The sequence below is a fragment of the Alligator mississippiensis genome, chromosome 12 (assembly GCF_030867095.1).
Source record: "Alligator mississippiensis isolate rAllMis1 chromosome 12, rAllMis1, whole genome shotgun sequence".
Lineage (NCBI taxonomy): Eukaryota > Metazoa > Chordata > Crocodylia > Alligatoridae > Alligator > Alligator mississippiensis.
In genome coordinates, this window is record NC_081835.1 from 29,096,106 (window position 1) to 29,112,743 (window position 16,638).

At 41.6% G+C, this 16,638-nt stretch overlaps 1 protein-coding gene across 5 annotated transcripts in view; it reads left to right on the forward strand.

Moving 5' to 3' along the window:
* IQSEC1 (IQ motif and Sec7 domain ArfGEF 1) overlaps positions 1 to 16,638 on the forward strand; it is a 707,630-nt gene that overhangs the window by 159,408 nt on the left and 531,584 nt on the right. For all 5 annotated transcript variants that reach the window (XM_059715837.1, XM_059715838.1, XM_059715839.1 and 2 more), the window contains exon 2: positions 13,428 to 13,457. In XM_059715837.1, the coding sequence (XP_059571820.1) occupies positions 13,428 to 13,457 (30 nt within the window). The remainder of the gene's footprint in view (positions 1 to 13,427; positions 13,458 to 16,638) is intronic.

The window sequence follows — 16,638 nt, forward strand, 5'->3', positions numbered from 1 at the left end:
TTGTAACTCATGGCACTTCCTGTGAAACATCATGAGTTATAGCGGGGACCTGCATATCTGTTAGCCCATTTAGTTGATGTAAAAGCAACTCCAAAATGAAATTGAATTGATCTGTTTAATGTTTCAAATTGGCATTGCAAAGATGGAAATGATTTGAAAGGTATAAATGTGGACTGAGAAAAAAGGAGGAATAGACTAGGAATAGTATGGAAAGAGAGAAGTGGAAAGAAGGATAAAGCAAAATAAGCAAACTTCTGTACTTTAAAAACTGAAACAAAATTTAAATTTGAAACCTATGGAGAAGTTTTCTCCTAACTGAAGTTTTTCTTTAAAAATAATTATAGTAAAAATGGAATGAGATGAGTGAATGGATAAGATGATGAGTAGGAAATTCTGTTGGATGAAACAGTCTTCTAAAAGTTACATAGGGTAAGAATGATGTAGCCATGATGGTCCAGAAATTGAGAGGGGCTAGGATTTCATTGGGTGATATCTTTTATTGAACCAACTATGTAGCTAGGAATAGAGTTTGAGAAGCATTCGAATGCAAGACATTCTTCCTCGGGACGCTTGTCTTGAATTCAAAATGTCTTGCATTAGAAAGTTTCTCTAACTATTCCCAACTACATAATTGGTTCCATAAAAGATATCACTGTATGAAATCCTTGCAAGTTCTGCAAGAGGTCTATGCATTCATTCTGACACTCACCATCAGCATATTTAAGATGTAACAGGGGATGGCAATTTTTATTACTAGGTAGTTAAAGAGGTGTAGAAAGTAAATTTCGTATATTGATTTTTTTTAAGTCCAGGTGGATATTTTCAATGTCTGGTCTTTGACACTGATTCACTTTCACTTGTTTCAGCAATGACTCTGTGTTAGTGGTTTAACTGAATGGGTTGAAAGGTATTTTCTTAACACAGTTAAGTGCTTGATTCCATTTTGTTTCATAGCCATTTTCATATTGGCATAAGAAGCGGTTTCAGTATTGCCTTTTTAAAAGAATGTTTTATTAAGAGTTTTGAATGAGCAATGAACATCGCTTCAGCAATTTAGCTTAAGGCAAAACTTATTTTGTTGATTCATTTGTAAACTAGTTGCCTTCTCTCCAAGGTATTTTACTTGTGCCTGGGATTTTACTTGTTCCACCAACCCAGGCCAGTCTGGCTGGTGGCTCCCCCATTGCCCCTAAGGGTTCCCAGGATCATCCTGCTGCCCCCCAGCACCATAGACGCCCACCCAGCTTGCTTGTGGATACTGGTGCTGTCCTGGGAAAATGAGCAGGAAAGGGGGATTCTGCCGGCCCAGCTGCTGCCAGGCTGTCACTATTCTTGAGCCCAGCCGAGAGAGCGGGAGCGGTGGCCAGGCAAATGGGTTCCCCTTATGTGCTCCCCTGGGACAGCGCTACGAGCCACTAACCATGTGACGAAAAGGGGGGGGGTAGGGGCAGTGAGCCCTATCTGGGCCGTGTGTGTGTAGGGGGTGGGGGGGTTACTTTTAATGTGCAGCCTAGAGTGGCCACATGTTAGTGTAACATGAGCTGGGTAACACAGATCACAGATAAGCCCTGGATTGTCCAGCCACTAACGCATGAAACTAGTTTTTAAGCACCCTTTAGACATCTCAGTTATGCCACTCCAGGGCAGGTTTAAGAGCTCCAGGAGCCACCTAAAATTAACATGTAACAAAGCCCTATGGCTTTACAGAGGAGTTGTGAAATGTTGCTGCTTGCATTGTAATGTATCAACGTTCAAGTCTGCTCAACTCATGTTGGATATACTGGATTTATTTCGGTCAGCTTCAAGAAGGCTGTTTAGAGCTGAGTTGTATTTCCCCCATGAAGTATTTGCAATAGACAGTTAATTTAAGGTACAGTAGTTGGTTTTGCTAAAGCAATTTGTTTACTAACAAGTAATTTATTTTTATGAATATATTTATTTGCAATTTTTATAAGCCATATAGATATGAATTTTGAGTTATAACTTGTTTTATTTTTCAATTTATCATTGATGGCATAAGATACTAGGTCATCTGATTAGGGAAAAGAAATACTCATACAGAAATACTCATGTGACCCAGGCTTTCTTTGAATACTTGACACAAGTTTTCTCACCATAAATTTATTGATGAATGTGTGTAATTAATGTAGTATGACTTGAGAAGAAAGCTTCTCGAATTGTCCCCGAGAGATTTCTCCAGAGCAAATTTTTGTGTTAATATTAACAGTTTTGCTTTCCATTAATAAAAATCTCATTCATATGATTATTTGTTTTCAAAAGAATGAATATGTAATCATGAATATTTAAAAAAAAATCAATTGGCAGACTTTTGTTTTTTTTAACTTTCTCAGTGGTTGCTCAGTGCTATAGTTGCATTCCTAGCAAGGTTTAATTGGAAATTAGGAAAACCTTGGTATGAAGATAGAAGAGTGCTTTTATTTTCCAAGATGATTAGTGGGTTTTTGGTATTCAGCTTGAAATGTGTCAAAGGTGTGCTTGTCAGGGAGTTGATGGGTAAAACCCATGTGACCAGGACTCAGAAGAATGTGAGCCACGGAGTAGTCATGATGATTTTGGAGATGGAAGGATTGGGGAGTGTTCAGCATTACAAACATCACTAAGTAAGGCCTGAGCTTCTTGGGAACGAAGTTGATGACATTTGACTTGAGCAGATTTGGTAGACATAGAATAGTAGATACCAGCCTGTGTATGAGGGGTATGACCATGCTACTTGTCAGCTTATCCAGTGTCAATAAATGCCAAGAGGGCCAGTGTCTAATAGTAAATGGGACCTAGGATTTTGCTGATGCACCATGTGCTTGTAAGAGAAACTTGAAACCTTTTGAAGGGAGGTCCCCAACTTGGTAACCCATAACCCCCATTTACAAGGGTAGGCAAGATTCTGAAGTGGCCTGAGACCAACAGGTAGGCCAAAGAAGGTCCATTTTTTCAGACATGATCAGGGGTTCTGTTAGGATGTACAAAGGATTTGTCAGAGTAAGGGTCACTCTTTTGAGTTGCACATCACTGGGGTGTGTTTCCAAGTTGGGAGATAATGAAGTTTTAATGCAACCACACACCATGTGTTCTTCTAACTTAAATTACAAAAACTGTATTTTCCCTCCACTTGAAAGTAAAAACCTGCTAAGATACTGCCATTGTTAATGGGAACCAGTATGTGGTGTGACACACTAAGGTATGCTTATGAAGGGTGACCAGATATCCAGGTTTGGCTGGGACAGTCCTGGATTTCATAGGCTGTCCCAGTGTTCTGGCTGGTTGATGAAAATGGAAATAAAAGTCCCAGACTGGTGCCACACTGCCTGCACTGACCAGCCTGGGTCCTTTTGAGCAGCTGCTAGAGACAGGGGACGAGGTGAGCTGGGCACCTGCTCCTCCATCCTGGAATGGGGACTTGCTGAGAGGGGTGGGGGGAGGTAAGTGGGGGCAGTGTCCCAGATTGCCTTTAAAATAAGATGGTCACCCTACACTTTTATGCCTTCAGGGATGTCCTTCAGTCCCAAACCTCTGTCCCAACCCAAGCGTTGTCTGCTGCTTGGCCACTAAGAACAAGCTGAGACATTCCAGACCAGGTCCTTGGCCCAGGGCACCACAGCTTGTGCTGTCTCACCAGCCTTGCCACCACTTAGAGGAGACTTTTGTAATCTTAAAGAATCGTACCTTTTATCCAGTTTCTGCTAGAAATTACAGATTCTCCTCTTCCTCTGCAGAAGAGGCCCACCCATATAGTCAAACGCTCTGAAATCACTTACCATAGACAGCAAGTTATAAGAAATAGCAGAGAGGTTTATTACATAAAGAAGAGCAATAAACAACAGAGACCATATGTTGAGATGGGCAGAGAAATTAAAACAAACCAAACAAACAATAAGAGCTCTGATTTGATCTTACCCCTTCATCTTATCACTCAAAATTAAATTTCTCTTTTTGATCCTATGCCTGACAGCAAGCCAGCCTGTCAGCCTGTAGTTCCCAGGTTTCCCAGCTGGGGAAATAAAGAAGTTAAGTCATTCAATGCTTCATGATTTCTTAGAACAAAAGCCTCTTGGTCTCCAGGTTGGGGCTAAAAACGTACGATCATGGCAGCCCATCCTTTCCCACACATCTCTATCAAATTCTCAGGGGGCATATACATACAACTTCCTCTTCCAGATGTGTAGCCATTTGGCAGGTCAGGATTCTTCTCTGTTGCAGTTATATTTAAGGACTTTAAGTGCTAAGGGTAACATGAGACAAAGTGCCGTTTACATGTCCTAACATCACAGAGCATGTCCAGATAAGAGCACATGTGTGCTTTGTGGTACCTCAAAGGATTTGGAAGCGCTGCAAAATGCACACAGGAAAAGGTTATCAGTGCTATATATTTGCAGCACAGAACCAAAATGTAGATACCAGGAAATCCCAGGATCTTGTTACCAAATTGCCCATTACTTTGGGGTGTGCTCATTTATTAGGGATAGTTTCTAGGGTCTTGGTGATTCTGTCAATGTGCTGCTTGTGTTACTATATGGAGCTGTATTTCTCCCTTCTGCAAGCCCTCACCCCCAGTGGAGCTATCTTGCAGGACTCAATCTCAATGGGACTGGGTTCTTCCAGTCACCAAATCAGTCATACACACAAACACACACACAAGTTAACGTGACACGCCTGACCTGGCCGGGCTGATCAGCATGGACAGGCTGACACCCTCATATGCCAAGAATCAGTTCATAAAAGCAACAATAAAATGCAGTCAGACACAAGCACACAGGTAAACAGAATCCCTCTGAATCCGGCTGGGTGTCCAGCTGACACCCTCATGGGCCAGCATTCAGTTCATAAGGGCATGTCTGAGTCAAACTGGGTCAATCAGCCTGTACAAGCTGATCCCCTTATGTGTTTCAAACTCAGCACGTCCCAATCTTTGGCCTCTTGATGAGCAGACCCCACAATAATTTGGGCTTCACAGGGATCTTTAGCATAGGTAAAAGAAGCGTTGCTGCAGAGCACAGGAGGAAAAAGAAGCAGAGAAGGAAAAATATACCCAATTACTACCAGTTTGCCTATAAAAGTTATTTATTGCTAAGCATATGAAATATATAATAGTACTAGTAGTAATAGACATGCAAAAGAAAAACAAACACAAACAATGACAATACTACCCTGGTTTCACTAAGTATTTGGGGAAACTTAGCTCAAGCTTAACTGATACAGTTCAGGTTCAGAAGTTTATGCCTAGAGAGGAGAGAGAGCGAGCGAGCGCTGGGATCTCACCTAGTCCATGGTACTCAGGCTGCAAAGCTGACAGGCACAATCCATAGCACAATCCTTGAAGAGAGAGACTATCTGTTCTTCCAGCGTCCCAAGAACGACAGGGGATGGTGTCAGCACAGGAGTTTTCTTCTTCTTCTTTCTTTCTCCTCTTAAGCACACACACTTACAGATTTTTATACCCTCAATTCAGTTGCTTTGAAGCACCCAGAGTAGTGTAAATCATTGTCTTTTCTATTGACAAGGGGTTATCTGGTTTGGACCATCTCAGGAAACTGATTGATAATCAGGAAACACTTAAGATAAGGGAGTAACCCAAATACTTGGGAGCCCGCTTGAGATTCCTATGGATGGCAGATATCCTGATGGGATATCTCATGGTTACTTCAGGAACAATAGATAGCTTGCAGCATCAGGATTTTGGATTTTTACTTGTGCACAAGCCTCAGCTTAGCATGACTTTTCCAGATTTTACTATAGTCTTTTAACAGACTTAAAGCAATTATTGGGGTGCTCATAACCTTTTGTGGAGAGGACTCCCACCAGTCGTCTCGGGAAAGATATGACAACACCTGGGATTAGGGCTCCAGCAGGCTGGATGCTGTGATGAACCCTTAACCATTGGTCAAATGTTGCCCATACCCCCTCTGACTCGGTCTCTTGCCTCAGCATTCCCTAACCCGGCAACCGAGTTTTAGTCAATCAAGTTTAAATAGGCCTCCCATAGTGGGACCGGGGAATGTACGGCCCGAGATGCCTATTAAACTTAGAGCTGTGTGTGTGTCTGGGGGGGGAGTCCTTAGCAAATCCAGATTAGAACTGGTCTGATAAATGCTGAGCCGGGTGTGTGTGAACATGGGTTGATTAACATTGGAAGCACAGATTCCCCATCATGCAGCGCTCTCCTGCTTCTCTGGTCCCAGAATTCACTTCAGTCTCTGCTTCAGGCTTTCTGTTTTCCATCTCTCATGTAAATGAATGGTCATCTGGTTCCATCTCGGATGTAAATGAGACCTAGGGCAGTTGTTTCACTCTTATCACCCTTATCTGGAGAGTTTTAGGTGCGTCTCTCACTGCATCTTAATCAGTTTCGTTTATGTAGAGGAGGGGAGGGAGGAGGGGGTGAGTCCTTTGAGAGTCAGACAGACTGCATCCTGTGCCAGGGTTGCCCAAGAATACAGAGCTGAGGCGTAACAATCTTTAAAACCCCCCCCCCAAAAACAAACCCTAAGAAAATGGGAGATGCCTCATGGTGGCAGCATGCACCACCTGAAGCCAGAACCACACTCCCGTGGCTGGCCAGGCTCTGCATGCCCAGATCGCTGCCACTGAAGTGCCAGGAGGCCCCCAGGACCCAAGTAAGGCTTCTGGGGCCAGCCCAAGTGCTGACCCCAGGTTCCCCTACCCCACCCTAGGGCAATTTGCCATGTGCCACAGCACACATACATGGGCATTCCCCAGGGAGAATAACAGTGGCATATCTATGTGCTGTTGCTATTTCCTGGGGAAATGCATGTGAGCACTCGTCTGGACCTGCCCCCAGTGTTCAAGCAATAAAATGCATGTTATGTGTCATCATAGCAAAGCAAAATTAGGAACTTTTCTGGCAAAGGAGGATTACTGGTTAGATTGTATGATCGAACACAAGATGAGCTAATGTCCAAGTGCTCCACAGAGGTAATATGATCAGGAGACTCCAGTGCGTTGTGCGGGCCAGGACCAACAAACAGCTGTATGTTGCTCCCAGCCCCTGCAGCATAGCGTAGGGCACCAGAGCCTTCAAGATCTCCGATGCTTTGGCTCCCTCTTCAGTTAGTGTATAGTTAACAGAGACCAGCTGCACATGCAAAGCACTAATGCTATTACAACTCCAACCAGCTATAAAGTTAGTACACATTTTTGAGGTCTTAAGGTTATAGCTGGTTGCTATCCAGCTTTAATTTGCTCGTGCAGGAAGGAATATGTTGTGTGATACCAATTTTCTGGTCCTTCAGCATCCCAGGATGCATTGCTCCATCTCCAGTGTAAACTATTTTGAAAAAAAACAAGGAAGAAACTCCTGCCCTAGCATAGTTGTGAGCCCTAGGTTCATTTCCCCCCTCCAACAGCACCCAGGAAGAGAAATCCCCTCCTCCCCCCCCTACTATGTAAACACAGAGCAGATGAACAGGGACACCCATGCCATGCTGGAGCAACCTATGAAAATTCCAGGCAGCAGCAAGCATGGGGGAGGGCTGGGGGTATCCCTCCACACTTCCTGGTACAAGCACAGGGAGCCAGCAGGTTGCAGATGGGGTTGCACTGTGGCCAGGCAGGGGTGCCCTGTCTTCCTGCATTTCTGTGGGGGGGAAAAAAAGTGGGAGGGAGGAGGGAGGGCATTCCCCCCACCCACTTTCTGTTGTTTGGGTGACTTGAGCTCTGCTTCAGCCAGACAGGTTGTCCCCTGGCTCCTTGCATGCATGGGAGGAAATTGCAGGGCGGGGGATTCTTTCCCTGCCTCCCACAGCTTGTTGCTGCTGGGGAGACCTGGCTCCAGTGAGGCAGGTTGTTCCTGGCTCCATGCATGGGTGGGGTAACTGGGGGGGAGGATTTCTTGCCCCTCCCTTCCCCACAGCTTGTTTTCCAGGGAAACCATGGGATACTGGGGGATGACTCCTTTAGTCATCTGATTCTTTTAGTGGTGCTGCTGACCAATGAGAGCTCCCCCAGCTGGTCAGCAGCAGCATTGCAAGTTGTTATTGCTTTTTCCCCTCTTCCTGATGCATGATAAGTTATCTTCATGATGCAAGGAAAGCACTGCAATGACTCAGATAACGTGTAGAGCCACAACTCCTAGGGTGTGTTTAGTTTAGAACATAGCAAGGTTTGTAGTGGAACTGCTCAAAACACTTTTGGACTAGGTAATGTTTACTATGATCTAGAGAAAGCATGTCCAAAGTATAACATGTAACAAGCCTAGACACTTCAGATGTGAATTTCTAGTACTTACCTTTCTCAGTCAGATATGCTTTGACTCCATTAGGTGCAAACCTTATTGTTTCTAAGGTAATGTTTAACTCTATCATTACCATATTACCCAATCATATAAAAGTGTGAAATATACATTGCCCTCAAATACTGTAATCCATACAAATATAACAATGAGAAGCTTAAACACAGCTAAATACACAGCTTAACATTAGTTACAAACAGACTGCTCACTATATAAGTAGCTTAATTCAAGAAACCATCTATATATGATATTCCATGATTGTCCCCAAATACTCCTTACTTCTGGGGTTAGTTTGTGACATGTGGCATGAACCATTTTGATATTCACTTAATTGGCTACCATTAATGTGTAGATGCATAGGATAGTGCCACTTTCCTCTCCTCTCTATGAAAAAAATAACTTATCATGATACATAGAAGAATTGATTTAGCACAAATCAAGCTGCATAAGAATATCGCTGACACTTAAAGCTGAGAATTTATACAGGTTGTCATTGTTCTTTACTGTCTTCTTACAGATGTTACACCAAATTTGACTGTAAACTGTGCTTAGTAATAGAAGAACCTTAAATGTAGCCTAGTTTCTAAATGGAAAATTATGATTAACAGAGACATCTTCAGCATTCATTAAAACAGAGAGGTGATTGTAATGAAAAATTTCAAAACCTTCCAGAAGGGTGATTAAATCTGCTGATGCAGGTTTTGTGTTAATATTTTCATCTCTGGAAGAGTTACATTACATATTGTATTACATTTTTCTTTCTGGTGAAAGCATTGCTGATTTTGCTCAAAGCAGTAAGTGTTCTTCAGTGCACTTCTATTGTATTGAAATGGTCTTTCAGCTATTCCCTGTCAATATCCTCAACCATTTGGTGAGTTGTTTTTTTGGTTTTTTTTTATTCCCTGATATCTGGAAGTTTTGACCTCAAGTGCAATCAGTGCACTACATACAGAATGTTCTTGTATCTTTATAATGCAGGCTGTGGCAAATTATCTTCCATGATTAAGGACTACATAAAGACAGTGACATTTTCTTTCAAGTCCCAGCCTACTGTCCCTTTAAGCTAGGGACAGAAAGTATATATAAAATGGTATAAGTGATTGAAAACCCGTACAAATCTGTTCAGTGCACAGAAAGTGCTTTCAAAATGGCTAGAAACAGTTTAAGATAAACCTGGATTGATATAGTATCATACTTAACTGATTTAGGTTAAATTGTTTTATTGAACTTCTGTTCCAGATCCCTTCCAGATTCAAGTTAACTTGCAGTCCCCTAGCTTCCCAGGATGCTTTGCACCTCCCCCCAACCCTTGCAGGGTAGGCTGGCTAGCCTTGGCCCAAAGTGTTTGCACCAGCTGAGCAGGGAGGCACCTCCAACTTCTGGCCTGGGCCACTGCAGGCATGGGCTGCATTTCCAGAATCAAAAGTAAATGAATGTCTGTTTGTTGTTCTATGCAGTTTAGACTTAACCTGCAAAGACTGAATCGATTCAGCGTCAGGCTTTTTGACTATCTGTATTTAGCCCTTAAAGAGAACCCTTGCATCCAGTTCAGTTTAGATAAAAATTGAAATAATTATGGAAGGTTACAATAGACAAAAAATAAACAAAAACATCTCCACCACCTGATGGGCCTGAGAGAGATTCTGAAAATTAGGTGCTAATATTTACAGAATTTTGAATTCTACTTTCTTCCCGAATGTATAACAAATTTACTGGCTTTTTATCAGCCAGTGCTTTTGTGAAGCCTCAAACAGAACATTAGATATCATCTCTGGAGAGATGAAGGCAGATTTTAGTTATTGCCATTTCTTCTTCGATCAAAAATCTAGAAGGTATGAAATCTTTACTGTCATAATATATATTGGATTTTGATAAAGTTGCGCCAAAGTGTCTTTAAATAAACTAAGAAATTCTTTCTTCTGAATTCAGACTGACATCCAGCTGAATGGGATCAAGCCATTCAATCCATGGACACAGACTGCTACTATTTCAACAAATGGAGTAACTAGTAGTACTTGGAGCTTGTTTCGCCTTCTTTTGAAGAGTAGGTGGTAGAGAAGATGTGATGCTCCCTTTGTTAGTGGATCCCACAGCTATTCACTATCAAGAATTATACATAAATGCAGAATTCCATGGTTTTTTTGGCCAATGTAGCCGATAATGTCACAGATAAATGCCGTGTGCATGCATGCAGCTCCATCATGCACGTGGCCAAGAATGTAGCCCAGCAGTGTGGAGAATAGAGTCTGGCCAGTAAGGCTTGGAGGGAAGGGGCATGGGAGGGGCAAATCAAGGCCCCAATGGTGAGGGAGGGAGTGGGACAGGGATAGGCACTGCCCAGCCAGGGTGGTGGATGCAACTCTGGGAGTGGGGCAAAGCCATGGACGGCTCGTTCAAGGGGTACAGGAGGTATGGAGATGGGGTGGGGAGGGGTGCAGTTTCCCACCTCTGTGTGCACCCTGGGGGATGCATGGGGAGCATGTGCCCCTTGTATTTGTGTGTGGGGTGAGGGCAGGCTGCCTGCTGTGGGCTTGGGGCCAGGGGCTGTGCCAGCCTCTTCCTGATGGGGCTCGGCCAGGGCTGCGCTTGGGGCAGGCGGGAGCAGGGCAGGCAGTGGTGGTGCTGGGATGGAGAGGCTACAGCCACCCCAGAATTCCCCATAGCCCCCCCTCCCAGTGCCTCTTCTGCCCTCCTCACTCCTGCCCACCTTGAATGCAGCCCTGCCCAGCCCCTCCCTGGAAAGAGGCTAGCACAGCTGCTGGTCCTGAGCCCACAGTGGCCAGCCTGCCCTCACCTTGTGCACAAATCTGGGCAGCACATGCCCTCTATGCCTCCCCCACGGGTGCATGCAGTGGTGGGGAGCTGCTGCCACTCTCCACCTCCTGGCACTCCCTGGACAAGCTGCCTGCAGCTTCACCCTGCTCCTGGGGTTGCATTCACCACCCTGCCCCTTCCTCTGCCCTACTCCCTCCCTCACTGTGGGGGGTCTTGATCTGACCCTCTCTCCATGCCCTTTCTCCCCACAGATTTACTGGCAGGACATCAATCTCCAAGCTGGTGGGCTGCATATCGGCTATTGGACTGGTACTAGCTGATAGCTTGGTTAATTATTGGCCATTGGTATCGGCCAAAAAATCCTTATTGGTGCACCCCTATTTTGTACTAAATTCTAGTGGTCAGTCTGCTTTAGTTATAGAACCTCACCTCTGCCTGCAGCATGACCCACATAATCTCTTCTCTATAGCCCTTCCCCCATGTATCTATCACCTCCTCACCTCTCCAGTGTTCACTCTTTTTTCCCCTTGTGTACTTGCCAACCTTCCTGTAAACACCATTTCCTGCTTCCCTTGCTGCCTGCCCGCCCACCCACCCACCCTACAGCCCCAAGCTGGAGGTTGCTCTCTGCAAATAGTTTGAGTTGCCACATTCTACGAGCCCCATAATTAGCTGCATCTGAAAACAGATGTCATAAGGTCTGTCCTGACACTCTTGGATGATCCCATGGCAGAATTTCAAGCTCTGTCTCCAAAATATGGAAGCACTACAACTTCAGTTGTTACAAATGTTTCTTTTTGTTAAAAATCACTCTTAAATGGGCCAATGTTTTGTTTTATTTATTTATTTCCTCCTAATTATTTACAGAAACAATTGAATCATTTTAGCTGAATCTTTCCCAAATAATTAATTCTGAAGAAGGTGCAGAGTATGAAAAAACTTCAGACTTAACAGTGCCAAGTTTGGCAAAATTGTAACAAGCAATCAAAAATACACTTTTTTTAGTGGGAGGAATCAGACCTAACTATAACCAGTGCTGTTACCTGCTTTTATAATCCTATTGATTAGAATATATATGTAATGCATTTTTCTCAGTTCTTACTTCATGTGGGTTTAAGATCTACAGTTCAGATGATTTTATTATTCAGAGAGTTGTTTGCAATAATTTAAAATCCTTTCCATGTTTTCCAGTTAATTTTCTCATTTTAATGCTAAACAAAAATAGTATTATCTTATGCAAAACTGTTAATATGCATAGAGAAAGATGAAGTAGTGACAGAAGATTTGTGCAATCAATGACAGCTGTAGCTGTAAGCAAATAAAAATTCAAATCGCATTATATCCAAAGTCTTAAGTTTGTAGAGGTTGATGGTAGCTGGCATGTTTTTCCTTGTCATATATTTTATTTTGGCTCTTACATAGGGTGTGGCATGCGATTGGATTTTCTTAACCTTTTAGAAATAAAGGAAAAGAATTAGAGGTACATAAATCAAAGAAGTTTGTCATCTTTTACTTCCCTAGTCTATGTAAGCAGCTATTTTAGGACATCTATAGCAGAGATACTGGATTTATTTTTTTGACACAATCAGGCAGTGATTTTATGTATTCTGCTCTGGATTTTGCTCTCATTCATGAAATATTAAAGCTCTATCATGTTTCTATTTTTCTTCATGGAAGGGAAGTTTGTCATTTTGAATAATACTGTATTCAATTTCCAGATTTAAAAATAGAAAACAGGAAAATTAGACTTTGCCTCATTGTAGATTCACAACTTCGGTCTTTTGGTAGGAAAAAAATCTTATAGTAGCCGTTTAAATACATAAAGAACAGTGTATTTTTATTTCATGTTTCATAATTTGAAAATCATGCAAATCTGTTTTTGAATACAATCTTCTTTTAAGTTAATTGTATTTGTTATCTATAGTTCCTTAGGAACAGAACACTATTCAAAAAGTCTGGGGATTAGATTCCCAAGTGTATTTCCCTGCGATCTTTTAGTACTGAAGATTGAAGAAAGGCTAAAAAATGTAAAAGCTAATCTGCTGTTTGTATGTTTTGTCAAAAGCTGACATATTTTCAGTTTACAAATGTAGAACATAAGTCTTCAATACTGCATGTTTACAAAAGGTCTTCATGAAAGTTCAAAAGTGTGACGGCATACATTTAATTTTCTTCATTGCTGACTATTACCTATCTCCTTTATTTTTTGTTTCTCCTAACTGATTTCTAGTTACTTTAAGTAGAACATTTTTCCATTAATTGATGAAGAAGGTTTAAAAAGCACAAGAAATACCAAGTGTCCTATGTAGAACATAGATGGGGTCTGGTTTATGAATGTGAAATGTTGAAGTGGTAGCTTTCTAAATGCTGCTTTTATGTTGTTTTGCAGGTCTGAAGGCGAAAGCTCAAGAAGCATCAGGTATGTTTTCATATTGGCCTGTCTTCTGTCATATGGTCCCTGTGGAGCTTAAGTTTTAATGAAACAATGTGCTTTGATTTATGGCTGATTACAGCAAAATCACTGACGCAAAACTTTGTATTTTTATTTAAAACTCTTGACTTAAACATGTTGCAGAAGAGAAAGTATATTTTTTTTACTTTGTTTTTGACTTAATTCATTCTATGCAAAAATATAAAAGAATGTCAAAATGACTGTGCTTCAGCATGACCACCTGTAGACAAATACAATACTTGCAAATTTTGTTTTCTAACTGCAATACATTACAAGTTTTTCACATTTTTTTTTCTTGAGGGTAATCTTTGGCTCAACCAAACCAAAACTGTGGGACAGCTGGAGAATATACTTTAATGTAGTTTCTAGTGTTTTTTCTACTATGCAGCATCTGGGCCATACTCATAGCAAAGGAATGAGCCCACTTTTGATTGTGGGGACATGTCCTTACAAAATGTCTATCTGCATTCTTGTTCAGTTTTCATAGTATGATCCAATTTCTCCTAAGTAAAAGAAGGAGAAAAACTTTAGATTTTCTGTAACATATTTTGCTTACAGAAAGATCCTGATGCTACAGAGCTCCCACAATTCTGCAGTTTTTCAGGATTTTTGTTTGTCTGGCTTTGTAAATTATTCACACCAACAATGACACCACGAACAGCAATAAACAAAACAAAAAACCCCAAACCAAGCAACAACAAAGCAGTAAACTACCAGTACTCAAGTTATCTACAAAAAATCACCTAACACTAAATTAATTGGTTCCATAATTGTATATCAGCCACTAATAGATTCCCTCAGAAATAAGCAAAAGATACTCACAATCATGTACTAGGCTCCTGTGCTTTTCAGTTAATTGTTCAATTAGGATACTTTTTCCAATAACTGTCGCATCAATGTAGAATCACCCTGCATGTGGGGAGGGGTGCAAGAAAAGGTGAAAGCGTGTTTTCTACATATATTAGAAAAATTAGGCAGACTAATTGGTGTATACTGCGAACTGTCATGAAGGAGAGACATCAGCAAAAGCAGAGGCAAAACTCACTTAAATTCAGAAGAGGCATAGCTTCAAATTTATTCTCAGCTTTGTGTTCAGACAGTGTAAAAATTATAGTCATGAAAATGATTTACTGTTTGTAAAGCATTTGAGAATGCAGCATTTTATTGGGAAAAATCCTGAGTTACTTTGAAATATGAACTAAATATTGAAAAGAATTTTAGGACCTATTATTGGCCCATTATTATATATATTTATTTAAAATGCTGGGGGTGGAGGCTAGCAGCAAGTAATAGCTTTTAAATCATGATCTTCCCTAGAGTTGATTTTAAATTCCCTTAATTGTCAGATTTTAGGCTGTATGCACTGCCATATGTATTAGGAAGACAGATTCTTAATGTACTGAGCTGGGTAACATTCATTGGTGTTTGACTGTTTTTGTGTTTGCCTGTCGCCTCTTATTATTTACACTTGCCTATTTTAAATGGATGTTAAAAACCAACCCAACAGTAGTTAAAATAATGTTAACTACTATTTTGATTTCTCTTCACTGGTGATAGTGGAAGCATTTTTAACTGAAGGTGATGGTTACTCCACTTTTACAGTGGTGTGAATGAGATCAAGTTCTGGCCAATTGTGTTTTCTCCTTTGGCCTTTGGCTTAAATCCTGGCAGGCATGTTCATATTGCATTTGATGACTGGAAAAGAATTGTACACTGCCTCATGTTACCACTGCTGGAGGTGCCTCATCCTTCAAACAGGCATTTTTTTAAAAGTGAAACTTTCTTCTTGGAGGTTTTCTGGTTCCAAAAGACAATGTACAGGGTGCAGCATTGCGAAGAGTCTCTGTATTGGAAAGTTGGGTTCAGTGGGTTCAATCAAATATTTATGTATAAAATCATGTATCCACTCAGGGCCTTCCAAGCACCTGGTCCATAAACAAGAATTGCATAGTGGAAAAGAAAGCTATAAAGAAATCACGTATCCCAACTGACAGATAAATAAATACCTACTAACAATTTAAAATTAGGGTAATAAAATAAAAACCAAACCCTTCAGCCCTCAGGTCATGCTTTACAGCAAGTTTTGGAATACTAATAAATCCTCATTTTGGCAGACTTGGATAAGGAGCCGATTTTCAAAATTGAGGACTCAACATTGGGAATACCCCGCTATTGATACCCTGCATCTTGTTTGTTCAAGTTGAACACCTCCAGACTAAATCCATTAATACAGCATAGGGACAGAGGCACTATCTCAGATAACCAGGTTTTTTGTGCTTTCTTTGTGAACATCAACACCTTGAACTCTCTCCGGAAACCTGTTGGCAGTCAGCACCAGTCCCAAATCACTGATGTATAATGTTTTCTCAGCCTGAAATTCTGCTCAATAAGTTGGGCTGTGGAATTTGGCACTAGCATCAGCTGTAAAATCTCAAAATATAGCTTGAAATAGCATGTCTTCCATCAGCCTGGAAATAGGCAAGAGAAGGGGTATATTTAGGAGTTAGGCTCCAGCTGATGAGAATTCAGTGACTAGGATCCCTGGCACACATGGTAACAAAGGTGAAGCATCTGCTATTTCAGTTCAGTTCCCTATTCCCTATTATACATGCTTTTTACTGGTGGAGGTGCACAGATTTTTACCCAAATGCACTTCTGTTCTCTTGGCCTCAAAAACATGCCCATGCTTTTGTATTCCTTCTGGTCTAGCTTGTAGCCTTTTGCTTTTTGCACATTTTTACTTATCTTTCTAGGTAATTTTTCAACGTTGTGGTTAAGTTGTTTTGTATTGTTTTACTTTCTTGTTACTTCTGCCACACTGCATAGATAGGGTGACCATATGGGACAGTGTGAAATCTGGGACACTGCCCCCCTACCCTGCAAGTCAGCAGTGCTGCTGCAGGCAGAGGTGGAGGAAGGGCAGCATGGTGCAGCTCTGGTATTACTATTCAGGCAACTAAGGGAATTAATAACCTGTTAACAACCCATTGTTTCTTCACAGGTGTTATTCCCTTTTTATTGGTCATTCCACTAATCAAGCTAACCTATTTTAGGGGAGTTTTGCTGTCTGCTAGGGCTTCCTATTTCAAACCTCATGCTGCTCTGCCTCTCTTCTGGACTGGGCCCCATGCCCCCTGCTCATGATGCT